This window comes from Carassius carassius, chromosome 4 (assembly GCF_963082965.1).
Source record: "Carassius carassius chromosome 4, fCarCar2.1, whole genome shotgun sequence".
Taxonomy (NCBI): Eukaryota; Metazoa; Chordata; class Actinopteri; order Cypriniformes; family Cyprinidae; genus Carassius; species Carassius carassius.
The window spans coordinates 34,747,476-34,774,748 of record NC_081758.1 but is presented as its reverse complement, the minus strand read 5'-3'; the positions used below and the strand labels follow the sequence as shown (position 1 = coordinate 34,774,748).

The following is a 27,273-nucleotide window of genomic DNA, read 5'->3' as shown; positions in this document are numbered from 1 at the left end:
GCGCAGTACAAAATATTAATGCTGTCCCAAACCTCACATTAACCAGTTTAAAATAGCTAGGTGTAATACCGTTTCAACAATGAAACGATATCAATGTACTACGACGAATAAAAAGTACGAGTAATATTTCTTGTGTGAATGCGGTTTGTCATAACAAAAAATGTTCCTCCGGAAGGATTAGGAGGTTACACCGTTAATGGATTAGAGCTGCGGTGTCTTGGTCGCTCTTTTGTTTACATCAGTTTTCCATTTATTCTCAAACGCTCAGGTAAATGAAATCTTTGTGTATACCCTAAACACTTTCTTTACTTTTCATTTGAAACACAGTTTTCAAGTGACAACATTTCTCAAGCGTTACCAGCTCGCTGAATGCTTCAACTGTGTTAGTATTTGCTAGCAGAGTAGCGAGTGTGAATGTTATTGTCTCTGCAGGTACTGCAGGTTTTTTACAAATGTACACTAGATGTTTAGAGTGCTCATCCTGTCGTGTAATAGCAGTGTCACCTCTTTATTTTGAGTAAATGATAAAGACTGCTCTGTTTTGGTCTGATAATGCTTTCAGATACTCATCGTCTTCACTTTCTGCTTTGTGATCTGTTGATGTGTCTAAAACTGTGTAAAGTACAATATTCCTTTTTATTTATAACATTTCTTTATTAACTTTAATACAAAAACTTGACTTATGTGCCTAAATCAATGGATAATTTGTGCTGTCTTAGAGAAGAGCTTTTAATTTTCTAACATAAATAACAGAATATTACTCTTCTGTCTGTAGAGTCCAATGGACCTCCAGAACAACAAGTGTGAATATGTGATATTATTCATGTGACCTGTGGAAACAGAAGTATTAGCAGTCACTACATTAGGGAAAGGTAATTTGTGTGTGTGTTTATGTAAGATAGATTTGAGATTGTAAATGAGATGCATTCACTTTCTTAATTTATTTACTATGGTTTGAAAATCATTTTGAACCTAGTTTCCTGTACTTGCATGCATAGCATCTGTCGTTGTGTTTGCTCTCAGGTGTGATGTTGATTTTTGTTCCTTGCTATGACACTTTTTCTAATGTTTAACCCACAGTTTGGAGTGAAACATGTTCACTGCTACCCAAATATCCAAATCCCAGTTCCTGGATAAAGCCAGGATCGCACGGGAGGAAAGGAAAGGTTATAAGGAGAAAGAGAGAGCTGCCACACAAATCCAGGCTTTAGTCAGAAGATTCCTCTGCCGTTGCAGGCTGCAAAGAGAAATCAGGTTTGGACTAAAATGAGCTGTTTTCTATGATAGTCAAACCATTCTAGATTGTCATAGGTCTTTGCTAACTCTGTTGGCCAGAGATGGTAAAAAAAGTAAAAATTAGGAATGAAACAATACAGGAATATTAGGGGGGAATTAATTTAGTGTTTAAATACTTGCTGTTATTTGCACAAATTTTATATAATGTTAACACTATTTTCAAAAATTAGCTATTTGTTTGAGCCAATTTAGAAAGATCATTTAATATACTGTTATAGTTTTTATTCATATTTTAAAATAAATTTGTATTTTCATATTTTCAATTTTTTAATAATATAGCTATGTGCTTTTTTCATTTTTATTGTTTTTTTTTTTTAATATTTCTAAATAGTTTTAATTCATTTTATTCCAGTTTAAGCTGTAATTTATTGGCATTCACAGTAGCTAATATGTGAAAATGCTTTATTAGCGTAGTGTGTATTTCTGACACAGATTTATCACTTTTTGATTTTCCGTTTCAGGAAAGAGGTTGATGACTTCTTTGCAGTCAGCGATGCAGGTTCAGCGAAAAGAAATGCATTATCCATCTTCAAAATCACTAGAAAACTGTTATTTATATTGAGCAAGGATGATAAGTTGGTGAGCATCACATAAAATATTAACATTTTATAGGATTTGTTTTTGTTTGTTGATTTACACTTTTTGTGAATGTTGTGTATAATTATTGATGGCATTGTTTTTTTTCCTCTCTCTCTCTCTTACACAGAGGTTTGAGAAGCTGTGTCGAATCATTCTAAGTAGCATGGATGTCGAAAATGAACCTAAAGTAAGTTTTTAACCAAGCAATGACTAAAACATACTTTATCATATCCGATGTTATAATAGTTCTGCAAGAATGCATTTTTGTGACAAGCTATTATTTTTCTAGGTATGGTATGTATCCCTGGCCCTTTCAAAAGATCTCACCATCCTCTGGCTGAAACAGATCAAAGATGTGCTCTGGGTCTCTTGTGAATTTCTGAAGAAACTGAAGGTGTTTCTTTGTGATAGTGTTGGTTAATACACATCTGATCTGTTTGTTGAATATCTTTTGAATTACTTTGTGCCGTACTGGTGTATTCATTTAGTTCTGAGTCTTTCAGTAATTTGTTCAGTAGGTGATTTGGTCATTCTTGAAGAATGTTTATTTCCTGCTTTCCGTTTCTCTCTGCAGCCTGACATACTGCAAGAGAATAAATTGGTGACGCTGTACCTGACAATGCTGATAACCTTCACTGACACATCGACATGGAAAATCATCAGAGGGAAGGGTTTGTGTCACATCTATTCAGAGCTGTTGAGATGATTTGCAGGCTAAAATACATAGAACCTTACTAGAATTTTCCTCTCTTTTTTTCTTAAGGAGAGGCCCTCAAGCCTGCTTTAAACAGAATTTGTGAGAACATCATGGGACATCTCAATCAGAAGGGCTTCTACTCTGTTCTTCAGGTACTACTCATCCAAACAGCCAATCAGAATCTTGTCACAGGCTGGTAGTATATAATTTGAATGAATTTTAGTATGTGGCTAATGCTGTGACTTCTTTCGAGAACATTTTTAAAAAGTGTTTATTAGTTGATGTGAAAAGCTCCCAGATGAATCCGAAGAGATACATTTGCAATTATTTTAAACAACTATTTAGTAAATCATGTTATTTGATTCAAATTTTTAACTGATTGAATGCTCTAGTTTGAACAAACCTAACCTGAACTTCAAGTTTAAGCTTGAAATGTTTTACATTATAAGCATCTTTGCTGTTTGCAGATTCTACTTACAAATGGATTGGCAAGATCCAGACCTTCCCTTTCCAAAGGAACACTCACGGCCATTTTTACGCTGTCACTCAGGTCGGTTGCCATGAGAACTGGCTTTGTTCTTTGAGACATCTCACAGTCTGATTACATCAGGAGCTCTGTTTCTGTGAAGTGACCGATAGTGTGATGTGTTTTTGATCCTGGTGTGTTTCAGGCCTGTTATCGCTGCACATTTCTCAGACAACCTGCTGAGGTCTTTCCTTCTCCACATCATGTCTGTTCCAGCATTCATCTCGCACCTCAACACGCTCACTCCAGATGTAAGAAACAAACACATCTGGAAAGGATAATAACCCCCTATTTTGCACACGTGTCTTACAAATTCAAAACAAATATTGTGAAAATATGATTTCACCTGTCTGAATTTGTGATCTTTGCAGTGTGTTGTCACCATCCAGACCCATGAACTTTTCCGCAAGTTTGTCTTGTTTTTAAGTCGAGAGGAGCAATGTTTGGATATCTGTGTTTGTCTGGAGGGAAGCCACACTCTGTGCTTACTGGGTAAGCATGTGTGCTTTATGCAGACACTTCTTGGAGTGTGTATTTGATTTGCAGAACAGTGATGGTGGACTGGTGAACAGATGTTAACTGCACTGCTGGACCATTTTCATTCTTCGTTTATAATTCCTAGATCATTTAACTCATTGTCTCTCTATGTTTTGTCTCCAGGTAACCTCATTCAGCTGGGATACTTTAATGTAAAAGTTCTAGAGCAGGAAGCAGGTCACTTTGTAAAGGATCTGACAGATATGTTGTCATACTGTCAGCGATATGTGTTTCAGAAGAAATCCAATCTCACGCATTGGCACCCAGTGTTGGGCTGGTTCTCCCAGATTGTTGACTATGGGTATGTCAGTGTTATATTGACAGAATACAGCAGTTGATTATACTTTCTCTGTTGTTTCATCCTGTTAAGCATTCTTTTTCTTTAACTCTCTTGTTTGTGTCTTTCTTTGCGATCTTTTCAGGCTTAATGAGTCTATGCCGTTGGTAACAAAGCAGTTACAGTGTCTGTGGGGAGTTCCAGTGATCTGCACTCTTTTCTGTGATGTTCTCAGCAAAAAGCTAGAAACTCAAGATCCCACTCAACCTCCCCCTCCTCAACCAAGCTCATTACAGAATAATCTGCCTGTTAAAAGTGAGAAACACCCATCTTATACTATAAAGTTCCTAAACATTTCTATTTTTACAGGACTTATAGAACAATTGGTAGATGGTTGCACACAAACTGTCTCTAATGGTTATCAGAAGCCCATTTGTAATATTTGTTCTGTCCTATTTATGGCCACTTTTTTAAACACACTTAACACTAAAATATCAAGTTGCCCCAAGCAGTTGTGCTCCACTGCATGGGCCAAGACTCACTAGGGGAGATCAGCAGATCTCCAAGGGGTCACAAAATGGTTTAAAGGGGTGGTTGATTATGATTTAACTTTTTGCACTTTCGTGTGTAATGTTGCTGTTAGAGCATAAACAACATCTGCAAAGTTATGAAGGTCGAAGTTTGTGACGAGTGGGGCGGGGCCGAGGGACATGGGAGCGAGGCCGGGGGAGTGATTGGAGATGAACTACACCTGTTCGTCCCACCGGTCTCGAGGCCCATGGAGGAGATGGAAGGATATAAAACTGGAGCGACGACAGTGAAGGACGAGAGAGGACCAGTCCTGGGCTTTTAGTTGTGTTTTGGTTTTTATTTTATGCGCACCAGTCGTCCGTGAGGGGCTGGTGCGCTGTTTTGTGTTTATTTTGTTATTAAAATGTTTTTGATTGTCCGCCGGTTCCCGCCTCCTTCTTCCGGATGAATATGAAGGTGTTTATCGTTACAAAATTCAACACAAAGGAAAAAAGTATATACAAATCAAAAACCCTGTAATCACAAACTAGAGTAGTCATGTAAATTCATTGGTGATAAAACATTTAAACCAATGTAAAACATTCAGTTATTGTGGTTATGGAAATTATTTACAAATATATACATTGTAATATATTGTCTATCCTGGTTTCTGTAAACAATAGCAGTAGTATTAGAAATCTCTTGAGGAGCCTTCAAATATTGTCTTTAAAACTCGGAGTCAAAAAGGTTGGCCTAAATAATGCCACACTGCTGTCTCTGAGTTTGTTTTAAGTGCTCTTTCCCTGGTTAAACCAAGGATAGGAAGTAAACCGCAGTACTGTCTTTCAAGCCATCAGGCTCTATTCATGCTGTTTTCACTGAGGAACCCTTGTTAACCTCTCTGCATGTTTAGATCTGTTCAAGCGAGCGTTCCAGAAGTCTGCATCTGTGCGGAACATCCTGAAACCTGTCGGAGGGAAGCGTGTGGACTCGGCTGAGGTTCAGAAGGTGTGCAGTATTTGTGTGCTGTATCAGACGGCCCTCACCACGCTCACGCAGATCCGCCTGCAGATTCTCACAGGTACATGCTTTTTAGAAGAAACCACTTATGAAGTCTAAGCCATTTACACACCTATGAATGCACATTCACACAAGCAAACACTTCAGTAATGTTTTATCCTATACCTGGACAAAAGGTTTATACTTGTATAAGTTGCTTTTCCAGAATATTTGTTGTTTGTAGGTTAGCTTTTCAGTGAAACAACTACAGAAATTCTTGGTCCTTTAAATATTGGATGTCATAATACATTTGTTTAATATTCTTGTTAATCTTGATTTTATGGTTTCAAATTAAACTCTGCTTCCAGGACTGACATATCTGGATGAGCTGCTGCCTAAGCTGTGGGCATTTATCTGTGAGCTTGGCCCTCAGGGGGGACTCAGACTCTTCCTGGAGTGTCTTAACAATGACACAGAAGAGTCCAAACAGCTTCTGGCCATGCTGATGCTCTTCTGTGACTGCTCCAGACATCTCATCACGTAAGTGTTGAATAGTCCACTGGTGACGATGCTTCTATTTTGCATTTGTTTGTATTGTATTAAATATATATATATATGTATGTATGTATGTATGTTTATTTATCCATTTCACTACAAATTAATTTATCAGCCTAACAGTGTGAGTGAAGAGTTGTTTTAAAAATTAAAGTAATATATTACATATTACAGTGAATTTGCATGTTTTCTTTTTTTGTGATTTATATTACAGGATTCTGGATGACATAGAGGTGTATGAGGAACAGATTTCTTTTAAAATAGAAGAGCTCGTTACCATCTCCTCGTTCCTTAACACATTTGTGTACAAGATGATATGGGATGGTATTTTAGGTGAGCAGGTATTATTTAGCCCTTTCGTTTATTTTTGCAACAAGGGGCTTTTTTATGTGTATTCATTATTTTCTCCAGCCTTTTTCTCTTCTTGCAGCTTCGTTTAGATAAACCACAGTTGTTTTGAACCATCTGTGTATGGAGGCAGTGCTAATTTGCTTTCTGTGTGTGGCCATTCATTTGTTTCAGAGAATGCCAAAGGAGAGAAGCTGGACTTATTCCACAGTGTTCACGGCTGGCTGATGGTTCTGTATGAGCGGGACTGTCGCAGGAAATTCACGCCTGAAGATCACTGGCTCCGCAAGTGTGTCAACCTCACATTTATATATCTTAGCCAAATTACTTTCTGGTTTTACTTTATAGTTGGAGCTAGGTCAATTCAAAAGCAAATTACTGATCGTTATCCTCATATAGGGGAAAGATAAATGCCTCGGCTTACAAAATACATAATCAAGTCTCATTTCTTTTCTTTTCTCTGTATGTGTAATACAGGGACCTGAAGCCCAGCCTGTTGTTTCAAGAGCTGGAGAAAGGCAAAAAAAGAGCACAGCTGCTACTTCAGTACATTCCGCATGTCATACCACACAAAAATGTGAGAATCGGACTCATCACAGGAAATTATTAATGTTCATGGGTCATGGATTCCAATTTAGATCAAAATCATCTTTATTTTATCTTTAAACACAAAATTATTCATTTTTGTCACAGAGGTTGCTGCTGTTCCGGAACATTGTGACAAAAGAGAAGGAGACTCTAGGATTGGTGGAAACAACCTCTGCCTCTCCCCATGTGACTCATATAACTATTCGCCGCTCACGCATGTTGGAGGTAATGGCTGTTCAATGATTCTCAAATACTGATATACACAATGAATTAGAATATGTAGCTCAAACGGTAGAGTGTGGTGCAAAATGTCATGGGTTTGATTCCCAATGAATGATTAAACTGATAAAAATGTATATGTTGAATGCTTTTGATTTAAGTGTTTTCCATATGCATAAATGTAATCTTATACGAATGATCTCTCTTTTTCCCTACTCTCCATAGGATGGTTATGATCAACTGCGGCGTCTACCTGTCAACTCCATTAAGGGTGTGATCCGAGTGAAGTTTGTGAATGATTTAGGCATGGATGAGGCTGGAATTGACCAGGACGGTGTGTTTAAAGAGTTCTTAGAAGAGATCATCAAGAAGGTTTTCAACCCAGCGCTCAATCTATTTAAGGTATACACTGCTCTCTTTAAAGGCTAAAGGCTGCAGTTCACCCAAACAATCATAAGACCTACCTTTCTTTGTCAATAAAATACAACAATCTCTTTCAGACCACCAGTGGGAATGAGAGATTATATCCCTCCCCAACCTCCAGCATCCATGAGAACCATCTTCAGTTGTTTGAATTTGTTGGAAAGATGCTTGGAAAGGCCATGTATGAAGGCATTGTGGTGGATGTGCCATTTGCCTCTTTTTTCCTCAGTCAGGTTCTAGGTCACCATCACAGCATCTTCTACAGCTCCATAGATGAGCTGCCCTCTCTGGACTCAGAGTTCTACAAAAACCTCACCTCCATTAAGGTCAGTGGCAGTGTTACTATTACAACATTTGTGCAGAGTTTGGAAGGATTTGAACCATTGTGTTATACCCAAATTCTCTCTGGTGATGTCTAATCTCCTCCGTTTCATACCCCAAGCACATTTTGGTCACATACAGCAGGGTCACCAAATCCAGCAGGACAGAATTAAATGTTAATGAAATCTGCTACCATCATAGAATAGGTTTAATATTACCTAAGTTTACTCTAGTGATGTCTAAGCATTTTTATTTTATATCCTGAACAGTGTAATGCTCTGATGTGAACAGCTGCATAAACCGTAAACCAGGGTCATCAAATATGACAGCATAGCTTTAGCAGTTACCAAAATCTGGTACCCCTCTCTATTTCACACAGAATGTTATTTAAATTCACTTTGGTGATATCTGATCTCCTTCATTTTACACCCTCAAACACATTTTGGTCTAATAAATAAAGTCTAATGCAACAAATCTGACAAAGAAGCATTTGACATTACCCATTTTATTTCACATGCTATGGCTTTAATGTTACAAAAAATGTCTAAACGTCTCTGTTTCATACCACAAAAAGCATCTTGATCTGGCGTGAACAGTTACAGCATAGTAAACAAATCCTATACCAAATCATAATTTGTTTCATATTCATTTTTATCTTATAGTAATATCCATGACCATTTATTGATTTGATTTTTCAGCGTTACGATGGGGACGTCAGTGATCTGGGTCTGACTTTGTCCTATGATGAAGATGTGATGGGGCAGGTAAGCAAACTTTGTTTCAGCTGAATCAGTTTTGTTGGATCTACTTTCCTCATTCTCTTTCCTTTCTCTGTCTCTTCACAGTTAGTCTGTCATGAGCTGATTCCTGGTGGAAAGACCATGTCTGTCACTAATGAAAACAAGTGAGTCCATTTTGTCTCTTCGGTCAAGTGTAAATAAAATTTTCATGGCAGTGCTGCCTCTTATTCAAATTCATTACAATAAGAGGAAATGACCCGATGAAAAAAACAAATTAGTATTGGAAGTAGAGCAGTTCAAAAAGCAATTAGGGATTTGCAACCACAGACAAATACTTGCCAATTTAAACCTATTGTTCTCTCACAATCGAATTCTCTTTTATCAGCAAGCTTAGAAGAGAACACAATAAAAGAATGTTTTTCACTTCATGTTTTGTCTATCCTTTTAAGAACAAAAAAATGTAAATGCACTGTTTGTTTATTTATTTATTGATTTATTTTTTGGTTACCATCCTCCAGGATCAGCTACATTCACCTGATGGCCCATTTCCGCATGCACACCCAGATCAAGGAGCAGACTGCCGCATTCATCAGGGGCTTCCGCAGCATCATCAACTCAGAGTGGCTCCACGTGTTCTCCACCCCTGAGGTCCAGAGGCTTGTCTCCGGAGACAACGCTGAGATAGACCTGGATGATCTCAAGTGAGTCTGCAGATTTTAGCACTGGCCTTGAAGGGTTTGCGTATCTACATTGCTCTCTATATATTCAACAAGGCTGGAAGCATCTTGATGCATCACACCTTCAGTGAACAGAAATTGATTGGCTATATTGCTATATATAGGTGGAGATAGAGTTTGTAACAGTAACTTTACAAAAGCATACGAAAATAACTTCCTGAAGACTAGGGGGTCTAACACCGGTTGAATTTTTTTATTCTTTTAAAAGAATCACCCCAAAAAAAACAAATGTATCCTGGCAAGCTAGCTTTTTTAGGTGTTTGTAGAGTGTCTCACTTTAGTCTGTCTTTTAAGACATTCTTTTTTTGTGGCAGCATTGCTACACTATGCATTGTTGTCTTCTTTTTTCAATTTTTTGATCGGTGGCAACTAGGGTTAGGGCCGTTCACACAGATAAGCCGCGTTTCCACTGTTGGGCTAAAGGCGGGCCTCCTAATGCGTGCCAGAGCCAGTCACGTTTCCACTGTCACTTCCGGGCCTTGATCGTGCATCGTTGGGGCTTCCTCAGGGCCAACGGCCAGGGTTTTTTGGCCTGACGAAAACCTTCGGCCAAAGTGGGCCAGCTGGGGCTAGAGGAGTGGTTATGAACAAAGGTGGAGTTTCTCTCCACCTTTAACACCAGCATAAAAGACTTTTTAAAATAAGTTGAGCTCAAAACTCACTTTCAGTCAGCAGCGTGTGTTTGAAATAATTTGATCTGATGTGGATTATAATCACTATACAAGGCAGAAATATTTATAAGCGATGCAAAAGACTATGCACACTAGGCATTAACATTACCATAGTAAACATGGTAAATATGACCGCTTGAAGAAATCAGACGTCAGCTTCTTATTCTCTGTCTAATCATGTATTTAATTAGTAACTTATATTATCTGTCATAAGTCTCGTCTCGAGAGTTTAGCTCCACGTAGCCTGTCTTAAAAATATGATAATGGTTTTTGTTTCGGGATCTTTTATAAAAATAGAGATATTATCATTACTTCTTAATGTGAATATAGGCTAATGTGGCTACAAATAAACAATTTTATAAGGCAATAAGGCAATTTTCATAACGCTTAAGCATTGAAAATATATAAATAAAATAGAAAAAATTGTATTTCTGTGTAATTAATTTTGAGTCCTGATAAATGAATTCATTATGATCAGTGTATCACTTATTCTATAGTAAAACATTGATGAATTTTGAATTTAAATATTTAACAAAGCATGCAAACAAATGGCCACTTTTATCATGTTCGTTTTGTGATCGCGCTAGTTCCAGTGACTTATTTCTTCGTTTTCTGATAACTTTTCTTTGTTGGTAAATGATGGGGTTGCATGACATTGTTCCTGAGAGGCGTGTAAAGAGCGGGTTTTAGTGAAGCGCAGCGGTGCTTCAGGCTCGACTGTGGAAACGCAGTGCTATTCTGGCCTCGGTGCTACTGGCCCGAGGCTGTTAGCCCCACCCGGCCCGTTTGAAGCCCTGGCTCGCACTGGCCCGACAGTGGAAAAGCGGCTATTGCTCTTGAATCCCAATGCACTGCTTTTTCATTGCTTTATGTACTATACGGATCTGTTTGACCATTGCGCTCGTGTCTCTGAAAACGCATCATGTTCAACTTTTTAAAAAAATGGCTCTCTGGACCTTGTGCTTTTTTTTTTTTATTTCACTATCCTGTCCCTCAAATATTTAAACATAAAAACAGCATCTTTGAATGTGCAATACTGCCACCTACTGTGTTGGTGTGTCAGCCAGATAGGCGCTCAATTACTGCATTTATTTTATTGTTATAATATGTGTAGTATTAACATAATGATACCTATGTTTAATTTCTGTAAATATCATGGTTATTTTCAGAACAGAACAGTATATTGCAACACTCCTATTCTGAAATAAAATTATCTTTTTCTTTAAATTGTTATATATTTGAATAACCTCTGACGGTTACATCAAAGCCAGCTATGTATTATTTCTGCTCCCTAGCTTTCAATTTAATTATCTTTTGTTTCTGACGGATTTGTTAAAATATCTTTAAATGCTTTCACTATTCTAAAGTAGCCTAAACAAGCACAAAATTCACCACTTTAATAACCATTGTGCAAATCTTTCTCACAGACAGGAATGAAATTGTAAAGATGTCCACATGTAGCACTAATAATCACATGCTGTGAAGAACTGCCTTAAAAAGGTTACTCAAAATGATGCATGTGATTTTCTGTCTCGCAGGAAGCACACCGTGTACTATGGAGGTTTTCATAGCAGCCACAGAGTCATTCTTTGGCTGTGGGACATTCTCTCCAGTGACTTTTCCCCTGAGGAGAGAGCCATGTTCTTGAAGGTAATACTTATCAAATCAGAAAGGTTTTATTTGTGTTATTTGAAGGTTTATTGCCATATATAAAGTGGCTGTATTACTCCTCAGTTTGTCACCAGCTGTTCAAGACCTCCTCTGCTTGGTTTTGCCTACCTCAAACCTCCTTTCTCCATCCGTTGTGTGGAAGTGTCAGATGATCAGGTTAGACATCACCCCATCACCTTATTCCATACATTCTCCTGCGAAGATTGTGTTGCTTCATCTTTCTTTATGTTTGATTGCATATGTAGGACACGGGTGACACTTTAGGTAGTGTTCTGCGTGGCTTTTTCACCATTCGTAAGAAGGAACCAGGTGGTCGCCTCCCTACATCCTCCACTTGTTTCAACCTGCTCAAGCTGCCCAACTACAGCAAGAAGAGCATCCTCAGAGACAAACTCCGCTACGCAATCAGCATGAACACTGGCTTTGAGCTTTCATAACCCCATTATTTCTACCGATACAAACTCATCCATCTACAAACATGAACATCTACAAAAATGGCAGTGGCTGAGCTAAAGTAAGTGGCCACACAAAGGTTGAAGTAGGAGACATACTGATTACTTTGTTGACATTTTTGCCTTCAGTTAAGGCAGATTTTTTTTTTTTTTATTAAGTTGTTCTCTTGTCTCGTCCACCAAATGGCAAGTGAATGAAGAAACTTACTAACTTTTTAAAATCGTGGAACTGAGCTAAATGTTTCCAGTGAAACGTAGAGAGCTCTGAGGAGCTCAACCATAGAAGTATATTAAAAAAATTCAACATTACCTACAGAATTGTTTTTGAACTACTTAAAGATCTGTATTTATTGTCGTGTTTTTCCTTGTCAGCATTTGAAGCCAAAATAGCTCCAAACGCCTTACACAATCAATTTTAAACCAGCTCAATTTAATGTTGTCAAGTCAGGATCCTTCTGATCCCTACTTCATCGACACCTGTCAATCGTAGGCTTAGAAACTTGGCTTCATTTGTACATCCAGAATAACTCCAAAACTAAATTGGGCTTGTTCTTTATTGGCTTCTAAGCACTGTGTCCATCCATTGACAAACACCCCAAAACCTCCTCTTAAAGTTCCTGCAGATACAGTGGTGGATGTTCAGATGTAAGATCTGCAGAAACAGTTCAGCGATGTGTCTCAGGTCTCCCTGTCTCACTCCCATAAGAAGGGAACAGGAAAGCAATACTAATGCAATGCAAGCCATTCAACTCAAGACACAAATGAGTCTTTTGCCTGTTTGTATGGCAAATGCTTTCAAATCCACAGCGCACTAAACTTCTGCTAGACTTGAGGACCGAGCTTTAAGAGGAAACCCAGCACTGTTAAAAAGCTTTAGCTAGTACAGCCAGCGGTATGTTAGATGAGAGCTGTCCCTGCAGAGATACGCCTCTCCTTTCCTGCTTTCTCTTCACATACACTACAGAGCCCTTTCCAGAATGCATTATCAGCCTAATGTCATGGAGACATTTCTTTTTGCTCATTATATTATACTCATTATTCTGCTCGTGCTTTTCAGCTCTAATGCTGTCTTCATGTCAAACTCATCTATTCATTAAGATCAATTCCTTGTCTTGGGTTTCTTTTTTTAATTGATGAAGAAAGGACAGACTAACCACTAAAAGGTATTTTACTCCATCTTGGAAGTAACCAATCATCACATAACAAACCGCTCTCCCTATCATCTTCCACTAACACTCTGCTCTTCGTTGCGGTGTGTACTACTGGAATTAAGCCATACAGTAAAGATGAGTAGCTATCAAACCAGCACTCGTGGGAACTTTTTTTCTTAAAGGGAGAGTGTTGGAGTGATTTTCCTGAAAGTCGGTGGGCTCAAGGGAATCTCATGAAATGTTATTCCAAATGGACAAAAAACAAACAAACAAAATCTCCCTTTGCATGATGTCATTGGATGATTCAGATGATTCCATGTCCGTGTCGCAGAGGTCATAGTCTGCTGTTGATATTGTGTTGTTTGTTCTTTTTCTTTCATTATAAAGAAAGTTAGGGTTAATCTGTTAAGACATTTCTGGGTTGTTGTCCCCAAAAATGTTTAAGGAAAGACATTGAGAAAATATTCTTGGCAAAAAAGAAGTGAAGCCTACTTTCAGGTCCATTAAGATTTAAATTGACCATCAAGAAAACATCGTAGTATTTGTTCATGGATGTTATTTAAACAAGAATTATTACTATTTTGTTTAATCATTGTATCTGGGCAATATTTTGGCATATGCTCCTTTTTTTTGTATTTTGTTTCTAAATCAAGCTTAATTTTGTTAATGCAAAATATAATTTATTCTTTTGCGGTGAATTATGACCTGGACATTAGATTCATTAGATTCGCTCTTGGTTTCAGGTCTCTAAAAAGCAGTAATCGGCTGTAGTTATTTCAGAATGTTTATTGTATGCAAACCCTCTTTCCCTTAGTATGTTATATATGCAAAAATATAGAGTTGAACATTATCTATCAGCCCACCCTCCCCCAGCTCTCCATGAAGCAAGGCATGAAAGTATATTCTAATGAATAGAAGCCTTTGTAGATGTGGAAAACTGGTTTTAAGCTCATGTAACTTTTTATTTTTTTATGCATTGCTGTTAATGTTAAGTTATAAATGTATTGTCCTAATGCACAAGGGCTGAGTCAAATAGCAGAGTTTTGTATTTAAATGAACTGGCATTAACATCATTGAAGAGTCTTTATGGACTGTGTATGGTGAAGCGACTCGGCTGAATTTCATGATGTCACAGAATCTTGCTCTCTCTCTCCGATAGGGATGCAACTACCTTTAAAGTGTCTGGTCTCTATTCCTTTGCCTGATAAGGAAGTGTCTTTTGAATTTGGTTGCACTACATGAACTGCAGGTTGTTATATACGCAGTATATTACAAAAGCAATGACATTGTAAAGTTCTCCATGTGTACAGTAACATTTCCTCTGTAAAATGTAAACTTAATTGTCAAACAAACATATAAACATTTGAAAAATCTAAATCTTTACTAAACAACAAAGAATGTGCATTGTCATTTTTTATTAGATTATCAAGTGAGACTCTTGTTAGAAAGTTGAAAACAACAGAGCATGATACTGTATGATGCAGAAACAAAATGTGAGAAACTTGTTCCAAACCGGTTTGAGATTCTTTCTTCTGTTGAACACAAAAGCCAACACAACTGAGCCAACTTGAATTAACTTGAAATGGATGGAGCCCCTAATGTATAGAACACAACTTGGTATGAACTGAGAGAAAATACTGAAATAGCAACAGAGAAATATAGCCTAATAAAACCTAGCTTAGAATTTATAGTCTTATGTTTTTGGCTTGGATTACTCCATTTACAAAGCAGACGCTTCCCAGAGAAACTTGTTCATTCCCTTAGACACAAAGCCTCATATTGTGTTTTCTCGCAGCAAGCAAAAAGTAGCTTATGATGAAGACAATAAATGATGTTCTCTGTCACAAGATTAGCAAACTGTTAGTATTCGCCTTTATAAATGTGCCAAGCTTTCAAATGACGAAGACTGTAAAACCTGGTGATGCTTTCTATGTCATCCATTTCACTCTACTCAAGCAACAACAGATGTAACAAGGTGATACTGACTCTAAAAAATACAGTCAGCAAAAAAATACAAAAATGTACAAAGCTTTCACCCGTAGGTACAAAAGCTAAAAGGGCAGCTTAGTACCATATTTACCCCTAAATATGACATATTAGTACCTTAAAGGTTCATATAAATACATTTAAAGTACATATTAGTACCAAAAGTATATTAGTACTTTTGAAAGTGTGACAGTTTTGGACACCATGTGGACACCTAACCATTAACTGAAACTTAAATTCGAATTTTTTCAAAGGTCAACTTTATCTAAACTTTATCATATTTATCTAAACTTGTTTGCCTTACGGTAAAATAGTATGTGCTGAAAAGAATAATCATCATTCAAGATTTCATTGGCAGGGTTGGTGCACTACTACTGTGAAGACAATATAAATGACTTTTACCCTCCATGTGGGAAAGGCTCCTTAATATAAAACAATTTTAACCTGTTAACTGTCACCCCAAATTCTTTACTTCACTATATTACAATTAAATCCTAATCTAATCATGACAAACTATATATTGTTGGAAAGGTCTTTTTTGTTAAAAATAATGTAGGAAAAGTAATGGATTAATTTATGGCAAGAGTGCACCTCAAAAACCTACATCATAACAGGAGTTCTGATCTTTGTAAAAAAAAGAAAAGAAAAGTCTTCTTTGTTGCCTTTTTCTATATCGCACTTTAGAAATCATCAGAAATGATATATCACTTGAAAACTTAAAATCTCAAAATTCATCCTTTGTGAGTGACAGTTAACAGGTTAAACCTATGTATAAACTTTCATATTGAAACATTGAATGTTCATTGATTATGTACTGTAAAACTCGATGTTGTATGCAGCTGTCTGCATCCCTCAGTCAATCAAACAATACAGAATGTAGTGATAACACGACTACACTATCTCACACTCTTCTTGGTGTAAACTGCACACTAATGTTTTATTCATTTAGAAATCAGTGATTTACAGGTGAGAATAACACAGTCATTCATTCAAGAGAGAAAACAACAATAATGCTACCCATACTTATCTTTATTTTTAAAGAAATAACATTTTTATTTTTATTCAGCAAGGATGCATTAAACTGACAGTGACAGTAAAGACATCTAAAATGTTCAATGTTGCAAATGCTGTTGTTTTAACTTTGTTCACAAAAATGTATCCACAAAAATATTAAACAGCACATGTATTTATATCGTAAAATCAAACATTTTCAGAATACAGATGGTAATATGTATTACACAATAGTTTCTTTATGTAATAATGCTTTATGTAATAAACAATGATAAAATATAGGATCATGAATATCATATGAAGTTTCATTAAAAACTACTTAGCAACTCGATTAGAATATGACTGCAGCATGATAGAAATTCTCCTAAATAAACATGTTCCCTCTTCCCTATAAAGTCTTCTGGAAAAAAAAAAAAAATTACATAGGTACTCTGGGACAAATTGCCTGAAACAGTGTTTTTGTATTTAGACATATGATCTGGATTTGTAAGCAAGAGTAACATGGTTCAAATTCTAGATGATATCCTGATACTATACTATTCAGGTCTTTTGTAGATTGTTTCTCCCTTGCTTTCTTTCATTGCAGCATATCTGGCCACCGTGAACAAGTAGTCACTCAATCTGTAAACAGTGTTCATTGATAAATCTTGCATCAATGAATGAAATAAAATTCCTCCAAAATACTAATTGAATAAAAATTAATAGATCCAACATTAAAATGTGTATATAGTAACTAATAGTTAGAATAGGTTCTTACCTGTTCAGATATTTGGCAACTTCAGGATCTGTCTCACCCGAACGGACAGCAGGGGCAACACTGTAATAGATCATGTGAGACCTATGAGCTTTGATACAGCTGTAAGGTAACACAAGTAGAACTGCTCAACTTTACAGAATATTGTGGATGTCAGACTGACCAGCGTTCAGCCCGTCGACACACTGCTCTGGCCACATGTAAAGCTGCGCTGCTTTTCCCTCCTGACTGCAAATTGAGTGTGAGATTAAATGGATTTCTTTCAGTAATTACTTAAATTGCAGAATTAATGTCATAAACATGTAAGTAACAACCCAAATCAAATACAATTCTCAATGTACATTATATCAATATTTCAGGTACTCTGTGGAGATTATGTAACCATATATATTTCTGGAACATACATACAGGAAGTATGAAGTTGGTGAGTGGAGGCAGCTCCTCTGTGAACGAATCCATCCACTTCTCCAGCTCAATCACAGCTTGAGAGTTGAACATTGTCCTCTCTTTTCGAAACGAGAACATCATAACATGGTTTATGTTTAACTGCTTATCTTTATGATTAAATATCTGAATGCATTTAGATATTAAAAACCTCCTTCTGCTTACTGATGTGACTGTCTCTAGCTGATGACCGGGGAGTGGCAATATTTGACCCTATATCCTGTAGTACACACTGGATCTGTACAGAACAGAGAAGTATATAAGACCTTAAGTTACACAAAGTGTAGACCAAGTGCCATTTACACTAAACCATTTCAAATCTGAAGATAAATGACTTAATGCATCCACTTAAAGCAACTTGATACCAGCTGGTTTAAAATAATTGCTTAAAAAATTACTTAAAATTAAAATCTGCTGAAAATGTACTCACTCTCTGGCAACATCTCAAAATATAGATAAGATTGTTTCTTCATCAGAACAGACTTGGAAAGATTTTGCATTACATCACTTGCCCACAAATGGGTTCACTGCAGTAAATGGGTGCCATCAGAATAAGAGTTCAAACAGCTGATAAAAACATCACAATGAAGTGATGCAAGTGATGTAATGCTAAATTCTCCAAACTCATCCACATCTTAAAGGGTTAGTTCACCCAAAATTACATTTTAATTATTGAAATCCGAGAGCTTTCTGACCCTGCATAGACAGCAATGAAACTGAAACGTTTTATGGTCCAGAAAGTTAGTAAGGATTATTGTTAATCTAGTCCCATGTGACATCAGTGGTTCAACCTTAATTTTATGATACTACAAGAAAAAGAAACTACTTTATTCAACAATTCCTTCTGTTCTGTGTCAGTCTTCATGAGAGTACCAGGACGAGTAACACCGGCTACTGTGTCAGCACCACCACACGCATGCGTTGTCGTACTCTCATGTGAACGTGCGTCAAAGACTGACACAGAAGAGAAGAAATTGTTGAATAAAGATTATTTTTGTTTTCTTTGCTCACAAAAAGTATTGTTGTAGCTTCATAAAATTAAGGTTGAACCACTGATGTCACATGGACTATTTAAACAATGTCCTTACTACCTTTCTGGGCCTCGAACATGACAGTTTCGAACAGAACATGACGAACAGACAGAGAAGGCTTTGTTTCTCATTAAAATGAGTGAGTGAGTGAGTGAGTGAGTGAGTGTGAGAGAGAGAGAGAGAGAGAGAGAGAGAGAGAGAAAGAGAAAGAGAGAGAGAGACCTTCTCCAGCTGATCTGTGAATGAATGACCACTGTCAATACAAAATTCTCGGGCTAACCTGAAAGAGAGAACCAGAGACATGTTGTTGTTGGAAATATACTACATTCAGCGTTTTCGAGTCATTTGTCCGACACATTATGCTACATTAACTCTATCCATTACCCAATTGCTGATGATAATTCATCTGTTGTTCCCAAAGCTTCAAATATATGATCTTCCTTTGGTCTCCTCTCACCTGTGAAGGTACTGGAAAAACCTAATCAGGCGAGACGTATTGAAAACAAAACTATGTTTACACAAACCTGACACTTTCACTTTTACAAGCAACATGTTAGTCAATAATCATGTTTGTTTGTATTATAAAATTAAATAACCTTTATCTCCAGTTTTCGTGTAAATCTTGGGAATTCTTCTATTTTCTTCAGATGTGCTGGCGTACCTTAGAGAAGTGAAAGAATGTTAGTAACAGGCATTTATCTCAAATTAATGTCACGCCACTGATACAGTTTAGTTCATTAGCTACGTTAGCCTGAACACATGAGCTATGGGATTCATTCAACATTCTTTTTACCTTCTTTCATGCCCACAGGCAGCCTGCATCTGCTCTTTGCTTACATATCTCCCTAAACGAAAGAAACGGCGAAGACCCGCGTACTTGGCCACGGCAAATGACATCGTAAATGTTAGAGCATTTCCAAACGCGCTTCTGTGTTTACTACTGAACGTTTTGACCGCTTGTGCCGCCCGTAGATAGGCGTTCCATCACGCAACCGATGACGCGTGGTGGTGCGAAATGCGATTGGTGTTTTGAGAGGCGTAGACGATGAGAGCTTCATCCTGATAGGACGGTTTATGGACAGCGATGTGAGAGGTTAATCCTGATTGGTCCAGGCTACAGCGACAGTTCACGTGTGTGGCAATGGAAAAGCCGCTGCGATGCGTTTGACGCTTTGCATCAGGATTTCTCGATTATTGAACAATAGTTATTTTTAAAACTGACACAAGAGCAGTGAGCTGAATTTAGATCGTTGGCTGAATACAAAAATGAGATTATAGCAAGGCTATATTGCTTTTTTCAGCATACACTGACACATTTCCCAGAAATGTTCTCAGAAGTTGAAAGAATATCCAAGATGCAGACAAGAGAGTTCTTGGTTTCAGCACCAGGGAAAGTCATTCTTCACGGTGAGCATTCAGTCGTGCATGGAAAGGTGGGTGTTTATTCATCAGAGACCCAAACACTGACGTGTTTAATTGATGAATCTTCTTTTTCGCTTTTGCTCCATTAAAATGTTTTAGAAAGTCATGGTTTTAGAAAAATCATATTGGTGAATCATATTTTGATCAGGATTTTGCAATAACTTGATGTACACGTGTACAAGTGTTGTGGTCCTGAAAATCATTCAATATATTTGTGTTAATATTTCATATTTATACAGTATATAGTTTTAATAAGTTTGTTAGAACTGTTGCTGTGTTACAGTTCAATTCTGCTACTGTCTGCTGTTTTTACCAATATTTATTGAATAGCTGTTGTTAATTGCTTAAAATCAAGTGTTCTGGAGTCCCTCTTCTGTTCTTAAACAGGTTGCTTTGGCTGTGAGTGTGAACCTGCGCACACACCTGCGGCTGCAGGCCACATCATCCGGTGATGTGCGCATCAACCTCCCCAATATTGACACTTTTCTGTCCTGGGAAATAACTGCACTGCAGCCTCTTCTGGCTGGGTGTAAAGGTGAGTGGAGAATGATATTTGCTTTTTTTATTATTAAAAAGATAGTTTACCCAAAAATGAAAAACCAGTCAGTGTTTGCTCCTGTATATTCTGTGTCTCATTATTGTTTGGACTGTTCATTGAAGTTGTCGGAAAGCAATCATGTTTCTTTGACTGTTTCAGCAGAGCAAGATGACCTGAAGGAACCTGATGCAGATCTTTTGAAGAGGCTACGTGAATTCACAGGCATTTCAGACGATTCCACAGACACAAGAAGCATGGCAGTGTTGGCCTTTCTCTATATGTACCTGACTGTATTTGCAGGGTAAGAAAACTATTAAGCTCTCTGTATCAGTTTGTAAAACTGCATATATTTAAAGCTGCATATGAAAATTGTTGTAATATGCACTTTTGACTTTTCCTGCTGTTTTTTTTTTGTTGTTGTTTGTTTTCTCCAGGTCTCTGGCCAGTATAACAGTGTCTGTGTGGTCAGAGTTGCCCACAGGAGCTGGTTTAGGCTCCAGTGCCGCCTATAATGTTTGTCTGTCTGCTGCTCTGCTGTCTGCCAGGGGAACCATATCGTCTACTCTTACACCACAGCAGGAGTCAGCCAGGTAAGACTTTATTCCAATGAAATATGAGGCTTTCGTTTAGATAATGTTCGTAAGGATTGTTTAGTTTATTTTTAAATCTTTAAAAGTGACTTAGTCAATTATTCTAGGGAGTGTCCTCCTGAAACCGCCTGCAGCCTTTTGGTTATCAGCCCAGTTTGTTAGCAATAAGGTGATGCCACTCTTCAAATGGTTTCAGATGATAGATTAAGTAACCAATAATCTGAGATAAAGATAGATCAGACCAAGGACCAGAGATTAAGTCCTTGTCCTTCGTCTGTCCTCTCAAAGAGCTCTCTAAATTTTAAAAATGTGTGGCTCAAAATACACTTTCCAGGGGAAACCATGATATAAGGTGTCAAATTTAGCTACAGTGATCACCCCTATAATTTTTCTGTCCTCTTCCTACATCTGTATTCATTAAAAGTGGTTAAATTTAAGAAGAAAAAAAACACAAGTTTGGAGTTTATTTGAACAAAAATACAGTACAAGAAATGTATTCCTCTGATGGCATTTTTCTCTGATGAATAGGTTTTTCAATATTATAAATGTCTTTTTTAATGCATTCTTGATCTCTTTATATAATACATATAAACAGGTATATTATAGTATATTACAGGTAATTATTATTATTATTATTATTATTATTTAATTTGAGGTTATATACAATTTGCCTGTTAGCTGTATTAAGGTCATTAAAAACCTTTGTTCTGATTATGTTGCAGGTGGAGTAAAGAGGAGCTGGACCTGATTAACAGGTGGGCGTTCATGGGCGAGAAGATCATCCACGGTAACCCTTCAGGGGTGGATAACGCTGTGGGCACATGGGGTAAGACTCTTAGTCTGTGATTGCCATCTTATACATCTCTGGTGCTGCTTTGTTTGATGCTGTTTTTTTATGCTGCTTCACCTTTTTATAACAGGGGGCTTTTTAAGATACCATGCTGGGAAAATAACTCCACTAAGCTGGTAATATTTTTCTCTGCAAAAGTTATTTTCACAGTGAATTCTTTCATTATTGTTAAGTTACTGTTCCAATTAAGCAGAAAAGTATATAAAAAGTTATTTCAGTGAAATTACAGAACCAGCTGAATTTTGAAGTGTGTTTTTGGGTTCATTTTCTCCCTAGGGTCCCTATTCTGAGAATCCTCCTGACAAACACCAAAGTACCACGTAGCACCAAAGTGCTTGTTTCTGGAGTGAAGGACAAAATTAACAAGGTAGTAAATGCCCCCATGCATGTTTTTATTCCTGTGCCCTTCAATTAGCATAATGGCCAGTGTGTGTGTGTGTAAGGGAGGAACACTCCAGGGGCCCTGTGCTGAGTGCCTTTTATAAGAGCTCCAAATGAGACACTCTGCCAACGCTCCTATGCTCCGTTACCTTGACAACGGCAGCAGGTAGACTCACTGCTGGCACATCCTGATTGGTGAAGTGGAAGTCCAGTTTTTTTGGGTTGGAATACAGCAAAGAGTCAGGATAGACTTTAAAGGAGTAATAATCTACACTTTTGTGTCATTACTATTCAAAGAAGTAAGTCATAAACAATTGAAGTTTAGTTTTACCCAACCATTTTTACAATTAGCTATAAAGTAATAGTTAAAAAAAATGATGTGCACCACTTTCCTTCTTCCATGGTACATAAAAGGAGATAATTTAAAGAATATCCAGTTGATTGGATTCAGTATGATGGCAGTACATCATGCTTCAACTTGAATTAGTACAGCACCCAAGAGTGTCATTTTAAAATATGCCATGCATTTCTTGTGCGCTAATTAGTACTTCACACTCCTGTCCAGTAGGGGGCAAAAATCACTGTTGTTCTTATACCCCCCCCCCCCCCCCCCCAGATAAGCTGAGTGCAAACCCCGCCCACAGTGAATTTTCATTGGTCACCTCAGTCACATAGTCATCTGTTAAAAGCTTAGACCTCATTGATTCAGTTCAGAGCTGAGAAATATCAAAATCATGTATGGATTGATGTTAGAGAATGTCGACATAGTACATTGGACTCTTTTGTTGTCAAATAGCAAGAGTTTGAGTAGCAGATGTATGGTGATATTTTGCTTGACTAAGGATGACAATTATAATTATCTTTTAATGTGACAAGCTTAAGCTGATCATTTTTCTTGGTAAAAAATGTTGATCCCTCACCTGTGTTTGTACGGCACTTATCTGTACTTCCATTCTTTGTGCTGTGTTATTTTGCAGTTTCCCTCCATAATGAATCCAGTTCTGGAGTCTATCAGTGCTGTGTCCTGCACCTGTGAACAGACTCTCACAGAGATGGCCGCGGACGGACCGTCGGCTGAGCACTACAACATCCTGGAGGTACAATCACACACACAAATTTTCCTTCATAAAGAAGGTGGAACCTTTAGCAGTGTGCATTTATCAATATGTGTGTATTGTTTATCGTTTGGGTATATATATATATATATATATATATATATATATATATATAGTAACAATATAAAAGTCTGTACTAATATTACTGCAAAAGCTTTTACATGTAAATGAGGGTGTCAGAATGGACATGTGCGGGTGAACTAAAACATCCAGTCAGCACTATCAATTGTGACCAAATCTTAGCTAAGACATGACTCAAACAGTCAGGCATAAATGAAAGATAATGTTGCACACTGTGCCTTTGCTTTAAGCCAAGATGTTACTGGGTCATACTGTACAATCTGACTCATATCTATCACATTTGCAACAAACAGAAAATGCTGAGTAGTGAAGTGAAAACCTTTATCAGGATCAGTAAATTTATTACAGTTCACTGTAATCCTGCAAATCTTGTTAAATTACACAAGAGCAAAGATACTATTCTGTTGTCAGACATATGGCAGTTTGCGCATTTACTTGTTGAGTTGTGATGGGCACAAGGGTGATACAAGTTTGAATTGTTATCACTAACTGTGGTCACTAAAACCATGCCTTCTTTCTTCGTGTGAACATTTGGGTTGCATTACGCAAATATTTCCACATAGTGACGTAGACATGTGGGGGCGTGTTTGAAAGAACCGTTTTAAGGGGGTCTTAACTTTGAAAATAATATCTCGTTGGATTTGAAACTTTAGGCTTTGTAACTTTACAGATCTTCTTCATGCACCAAGAGCTTGTAACACTCCAAAGAGAAAGGAAAAATTGAAGTTGCATCATCTGATCCCCTTTAAATAAAAAGTGCCCAAAAAAAAAAAATTATTCCAAGAAAGCCCTGATGAATGGATGGATTGATTAGATTGATCTTTTTAAGACATTTCTTTGTGTGTCATTTGTCATCAGGAGCTGATTGATATAAACCAGCACCATCTGAACGTGATGGGTGTGGGTCACTCATCTCTGGACACACTGTGTAGGGTCACTCTGGCCAGAGGGCTGCATAGCAAACTGACAGGAGCAGGAGGAGGAGGCTGTGGAATCACTCTCCTAAGACCAGGTACCAGTACAAACATCAGAAGAACAATAACATTTTTTTTTTGTGTGCAATATATTTGATCAAGAAGATATGAGTGGTACTCGGACATGCAAAAATCCCTGCTTTGGTGCTAGAGTGTTGTGGATGGTTGCTAGAGCTTTATAATGCATTTGTGGTTTATTATAATTGTACCAATCATTGTTTTTGCATGAAATGTCTTCATGGAACCCTACAGTGTGTATATTTTGAATATGCTACCTGTGGTTAGTCAGTCTGATTGCTTCGTATTATTTGAAAAGTCTCTGTGAGGGTGGCATCCTGCAGACCGCGTGACTGTTTAGCGTGATTCTTGAGGTGAATCTCGCTTGTCACTCTTGTCTGACAAAGCTAACAACTTGATGCAGCAGCTGTCAGACTGGGCCACACTCTTTGTTTATGCCTGAAGCCACTAACGCATTGAATTTTAATCAGGATCTTAGAACCCTCAAAAACAGCCTCCAATAAAGAGGAGATGCAACGCTTAAGAATCTGGGCAACGTTTATAATGTTTATGATGGCTAACAACATCACTTTCTAGGCACACTTTGTTAAGGCTGAATTTTTGATTCAAGGCTTGAAGATTTTTGAGGTAAAGTCAGGATTGGTCTTTCTCAGATGTCGTGTGTCCTGGTGCTCTTGTAAATGAGGTAGTTTACTATCACAGCATTTTTACTATCACATCATTTTCATTTCATGAGAGAAGTGTCAAACGAATCAAAAATCAATTTTCTTAATGCAAAATCTACAGTACCATACATAAAATTGTGAAAAGATTTAAGGGAAACCAAGAGAAATCTGTGGATTCAGAAAGTCTGTGTAGGGCAAGGCAGAAAACCTCAGTTGGATGTGCATGACCTTTGAGTCCTCAGATGGCATTGCATAAGAAACCCTCATGCTGTTTTGTTAAATATAGCCACATGGGCTCAGGAGTACTTTGGAAAACCGCTGTCACTTAACACAGTTTGCCTCCTCATCAGTAAACGCAACTTCAGTCTTCAGTGGGCAACCGGTCTTGGGCTACAGGGTGACATGGCTGCTAGCAATCTCTGTTACTCTAGTAGAAAGCTATACATCAGTTGAAAATGTATGACTAGTCATGAAAAGGAGAATCAAACAATGATGACCACAGACTGCTAAGCATGCTTGTAAAACTTTACCAGTTAGTATCCTCAATTTCCAAACAATTAAACATTGTTATTATAAGGAAAGTTAAAGTGACACCGTGTTAAATGTTAGATGGTCAGTGAAAAAATTGGATTTTTTTTCTTTGTGTTTTAGTCAGTTAAATAAAGGTTAAAAAAGAATGAACAAATAACATATTCTTGGTTTTATGGCATTTCATAAAATGTCTCAACTTTCCTGGAATTGGTGATAATGTTTGTGGCTGGTAATGTTTTTGAGAGAAGTCTCTTATATTCATCAAGATTGCATTTATTTGATCAAAAATACAGTAAAAATATTGTGAAGTAATATTACAATTTAACAAAATTAAATAACCTTTTATTTATTTTAATATATTTTAAAATATAATTTAAAGGGTTAATCCACCCCAAAATGACAATTTTGTCATTAATCATTTACCCACATGTCGTTCCAAACCCTTAAAATCTTAAAATATATTTTGGATGAAAACTTTTTATGGGTTTGGAACAACATGGGGGTAAGTGATTAATAACAACATTTTAATTTTTGGGTGAAGTATCCCTTTAAGCTGCATTTTTAGTATTTTTAGTCTTCAGTGTCACATGATCCTTTAGAAACATTCAAATATGCTGATTGGTTGTGGAAACTGATACAGATATAAATGTCTCCTTGGGTCGATTTAATATGTCCTTGCCAAATAAAAGTATTCATTTCTTTACAAATATTTACCAACCCTTTTAGAATATTACATTACAGAATTGACACATTTACAAAATTCAGCTTAACTCCATGGAGTTCCTGTTCCATTGAGTGTTATTTTTTCAGGCTTTGGTGTTGATGGGGATGTTTTTGTCCTCTTGTTTTCAGAAACAGATACTTCTATGATTCAGAGCACCATTGAGGAGCTGAAGGCCTGTGGCTTTGACTGCTGGGAGACCAGTATCGGAGCTCCTGGCGTCCAGCAGCACTCTTCAGCTGCACTCAGTCAGGACATACTGAAGATCCTCAACAGCTACTGAGACACAATGAAAACACTGTACTGTATGCACCATTGTTACCGTTAGCAAGGATTTTCACTGCTGCCTTTACTCTGGATCCTGGTTTGACAAACGTACCAGTAATCATACTGTAATTTTTGGGGAAAATTATATAAAACATAACCTCATTATCTACCTAATTCATTTTTTTTTTTTTTTTTAAATATCTTTGTGTCATTACATTCAGAGTGCTTATGCATTATGAAGTTTTATATGCCTCTAGATGGCAGCAAAGTGTAAGTCAGATTTAATACTGTCAATTTTAGGCAGAATGCATGAAGTGCAAAGAATAGATAATTTAATTAAATATGAATACTAAATTAATTTAAAAATAACATCTAATAAATGACAGCCTTTTTTTATGGAAAGCTGTCATGCACAATATTATTATTTCCTGGCTGTCTGTGTATTCCTAGCAAATGTAGTACAATTATCTCATTTGCCAAAATGTTTCTCAACACGGATCACATTTCCGACCAAAACTAGCACAGCTTGGAACATTTTGGACTGACTGGAGCCGTTGTATTAGTGTCACTAAACCCAAAGTAATTACTTTTCAGTTC

At 37.2% G+C, this 27,273-nt stretch overlaps 3 protein-coding genes across 4 annotated transcripts; 2 read left to right on the top strand and 1 right to left on the bottom strand.

The window, feature by feature from the left end:
* Nucleotides 1-114: 114 nt before the first annotated feature.
* Nucleotides 115-14,478, top strand: ube3b (ubiquitin protein ligase E3B). The gene is made up of 27 exons (XM_059548614.1): nt 115-268; nt 778-872; nt 1,081-1,254; nt 1,758-1,875; nt 2,003-2,062; nt 2,165-2,269; nt 2,450-2,546; nt 2,639-2,724; nt 3,040-3,122; nt 3,244-3,349; nt 3,470-3,590; nt 3,759-3,936; nt 4,058-4,227; nt 5,336-5,503; nt 5,790-5,961; nt 6,191-6,309; nt 6,499-6,613; nt 6,802-6,901; nt 7,018-7,137; nt 7,357-7,533; nt 7,632-7,880; nt 8,574-8,639; nt 8,721-8,779; nt 9,134-9,316; nt 11,562-11,673; nt 11,758-11,850; nt 11,940-14,478. The coding sequence occupies exons 3-27, from the start codon at nt 1,094-1,096 to the stop codon at nt 12,129-12,131; spliced, it is 3,210 nt and encodes a 1,069-aa protein (XP_059404597.1). The 5' UTR covers nt 115-268; nt 778-872; nt 1,081-1,093; the 3' UTR covers nt 12,132-14,478.
* A 2,066-nt stretch (nt 14,479-16,544) lies between these two features.
* Nucleotides 16,545-19,507, bottom strand: mmab (metabolism of cobalamin associated B). Its single transcript, XM_059543316.1, has 9 exons — nt 19,317-19,507; nt 19,120-19,184; nt 18,908-19,001; nt 18,746-18,803; nt 17,658-17,730; nt 17,457-17,554; nt 17,212-17,276; nt 17,052-17,111; nt 16,545-16,915 (listed from the first exon to the last, which is right to left on the bottom strand). The coding sequence occupies exons 1-9, from the start codon at nt 19,418-19,420 to the stop codon at nt 16,831-16,833; spliced, it is 702 nt and encodes a 233-aa protein (XP_059399299.1). The 5' UTR covers nt 19,421-19,507; the 3' UTR covers nt 16,545-16,830.
* Nucleotides 19,508-19,636: 129 nt separating this feature from the next.
* On the top strand, nt 19,637-26,843 carry mvk (mevalonate kinase). Of its 2 annotated transcripts, none has more exons than XM_059548613.1 (10): nt 19,637-19,956; nt 20,333-20,480; nt 20,646-20,784; nt 20,918-21,073; nt 21,796-21,899; nt 21,994-22,039; nt 22,200-22,290; nt 23,282-23,401; nt 24,359-24,512; nt 26,541-26,843. In XM_059548613.1, the coding sequence occupies exons 1-10, from the start codon at nt 19,849-19,851 to the stop codon at nt 26,690-26,692; spliced, it is 1,218 nt and encodes a 405-aa protein (XP_059404596.1). In that variant the 5' UTR covers nt 19,637-19,848; the 3' UTR covers nt 26,693-26,843. The 2 variants fall into 2 exon arrangements, with proteins under 2 accessions (XP_059404596.1, XP_059404595.1); XM_059548612.1 differs by having other exon boundaries at nt 20,643-20,784.
* The last annotated feature ends 430 nt before the right edge of the window (nt 26,844-27,273 follow it).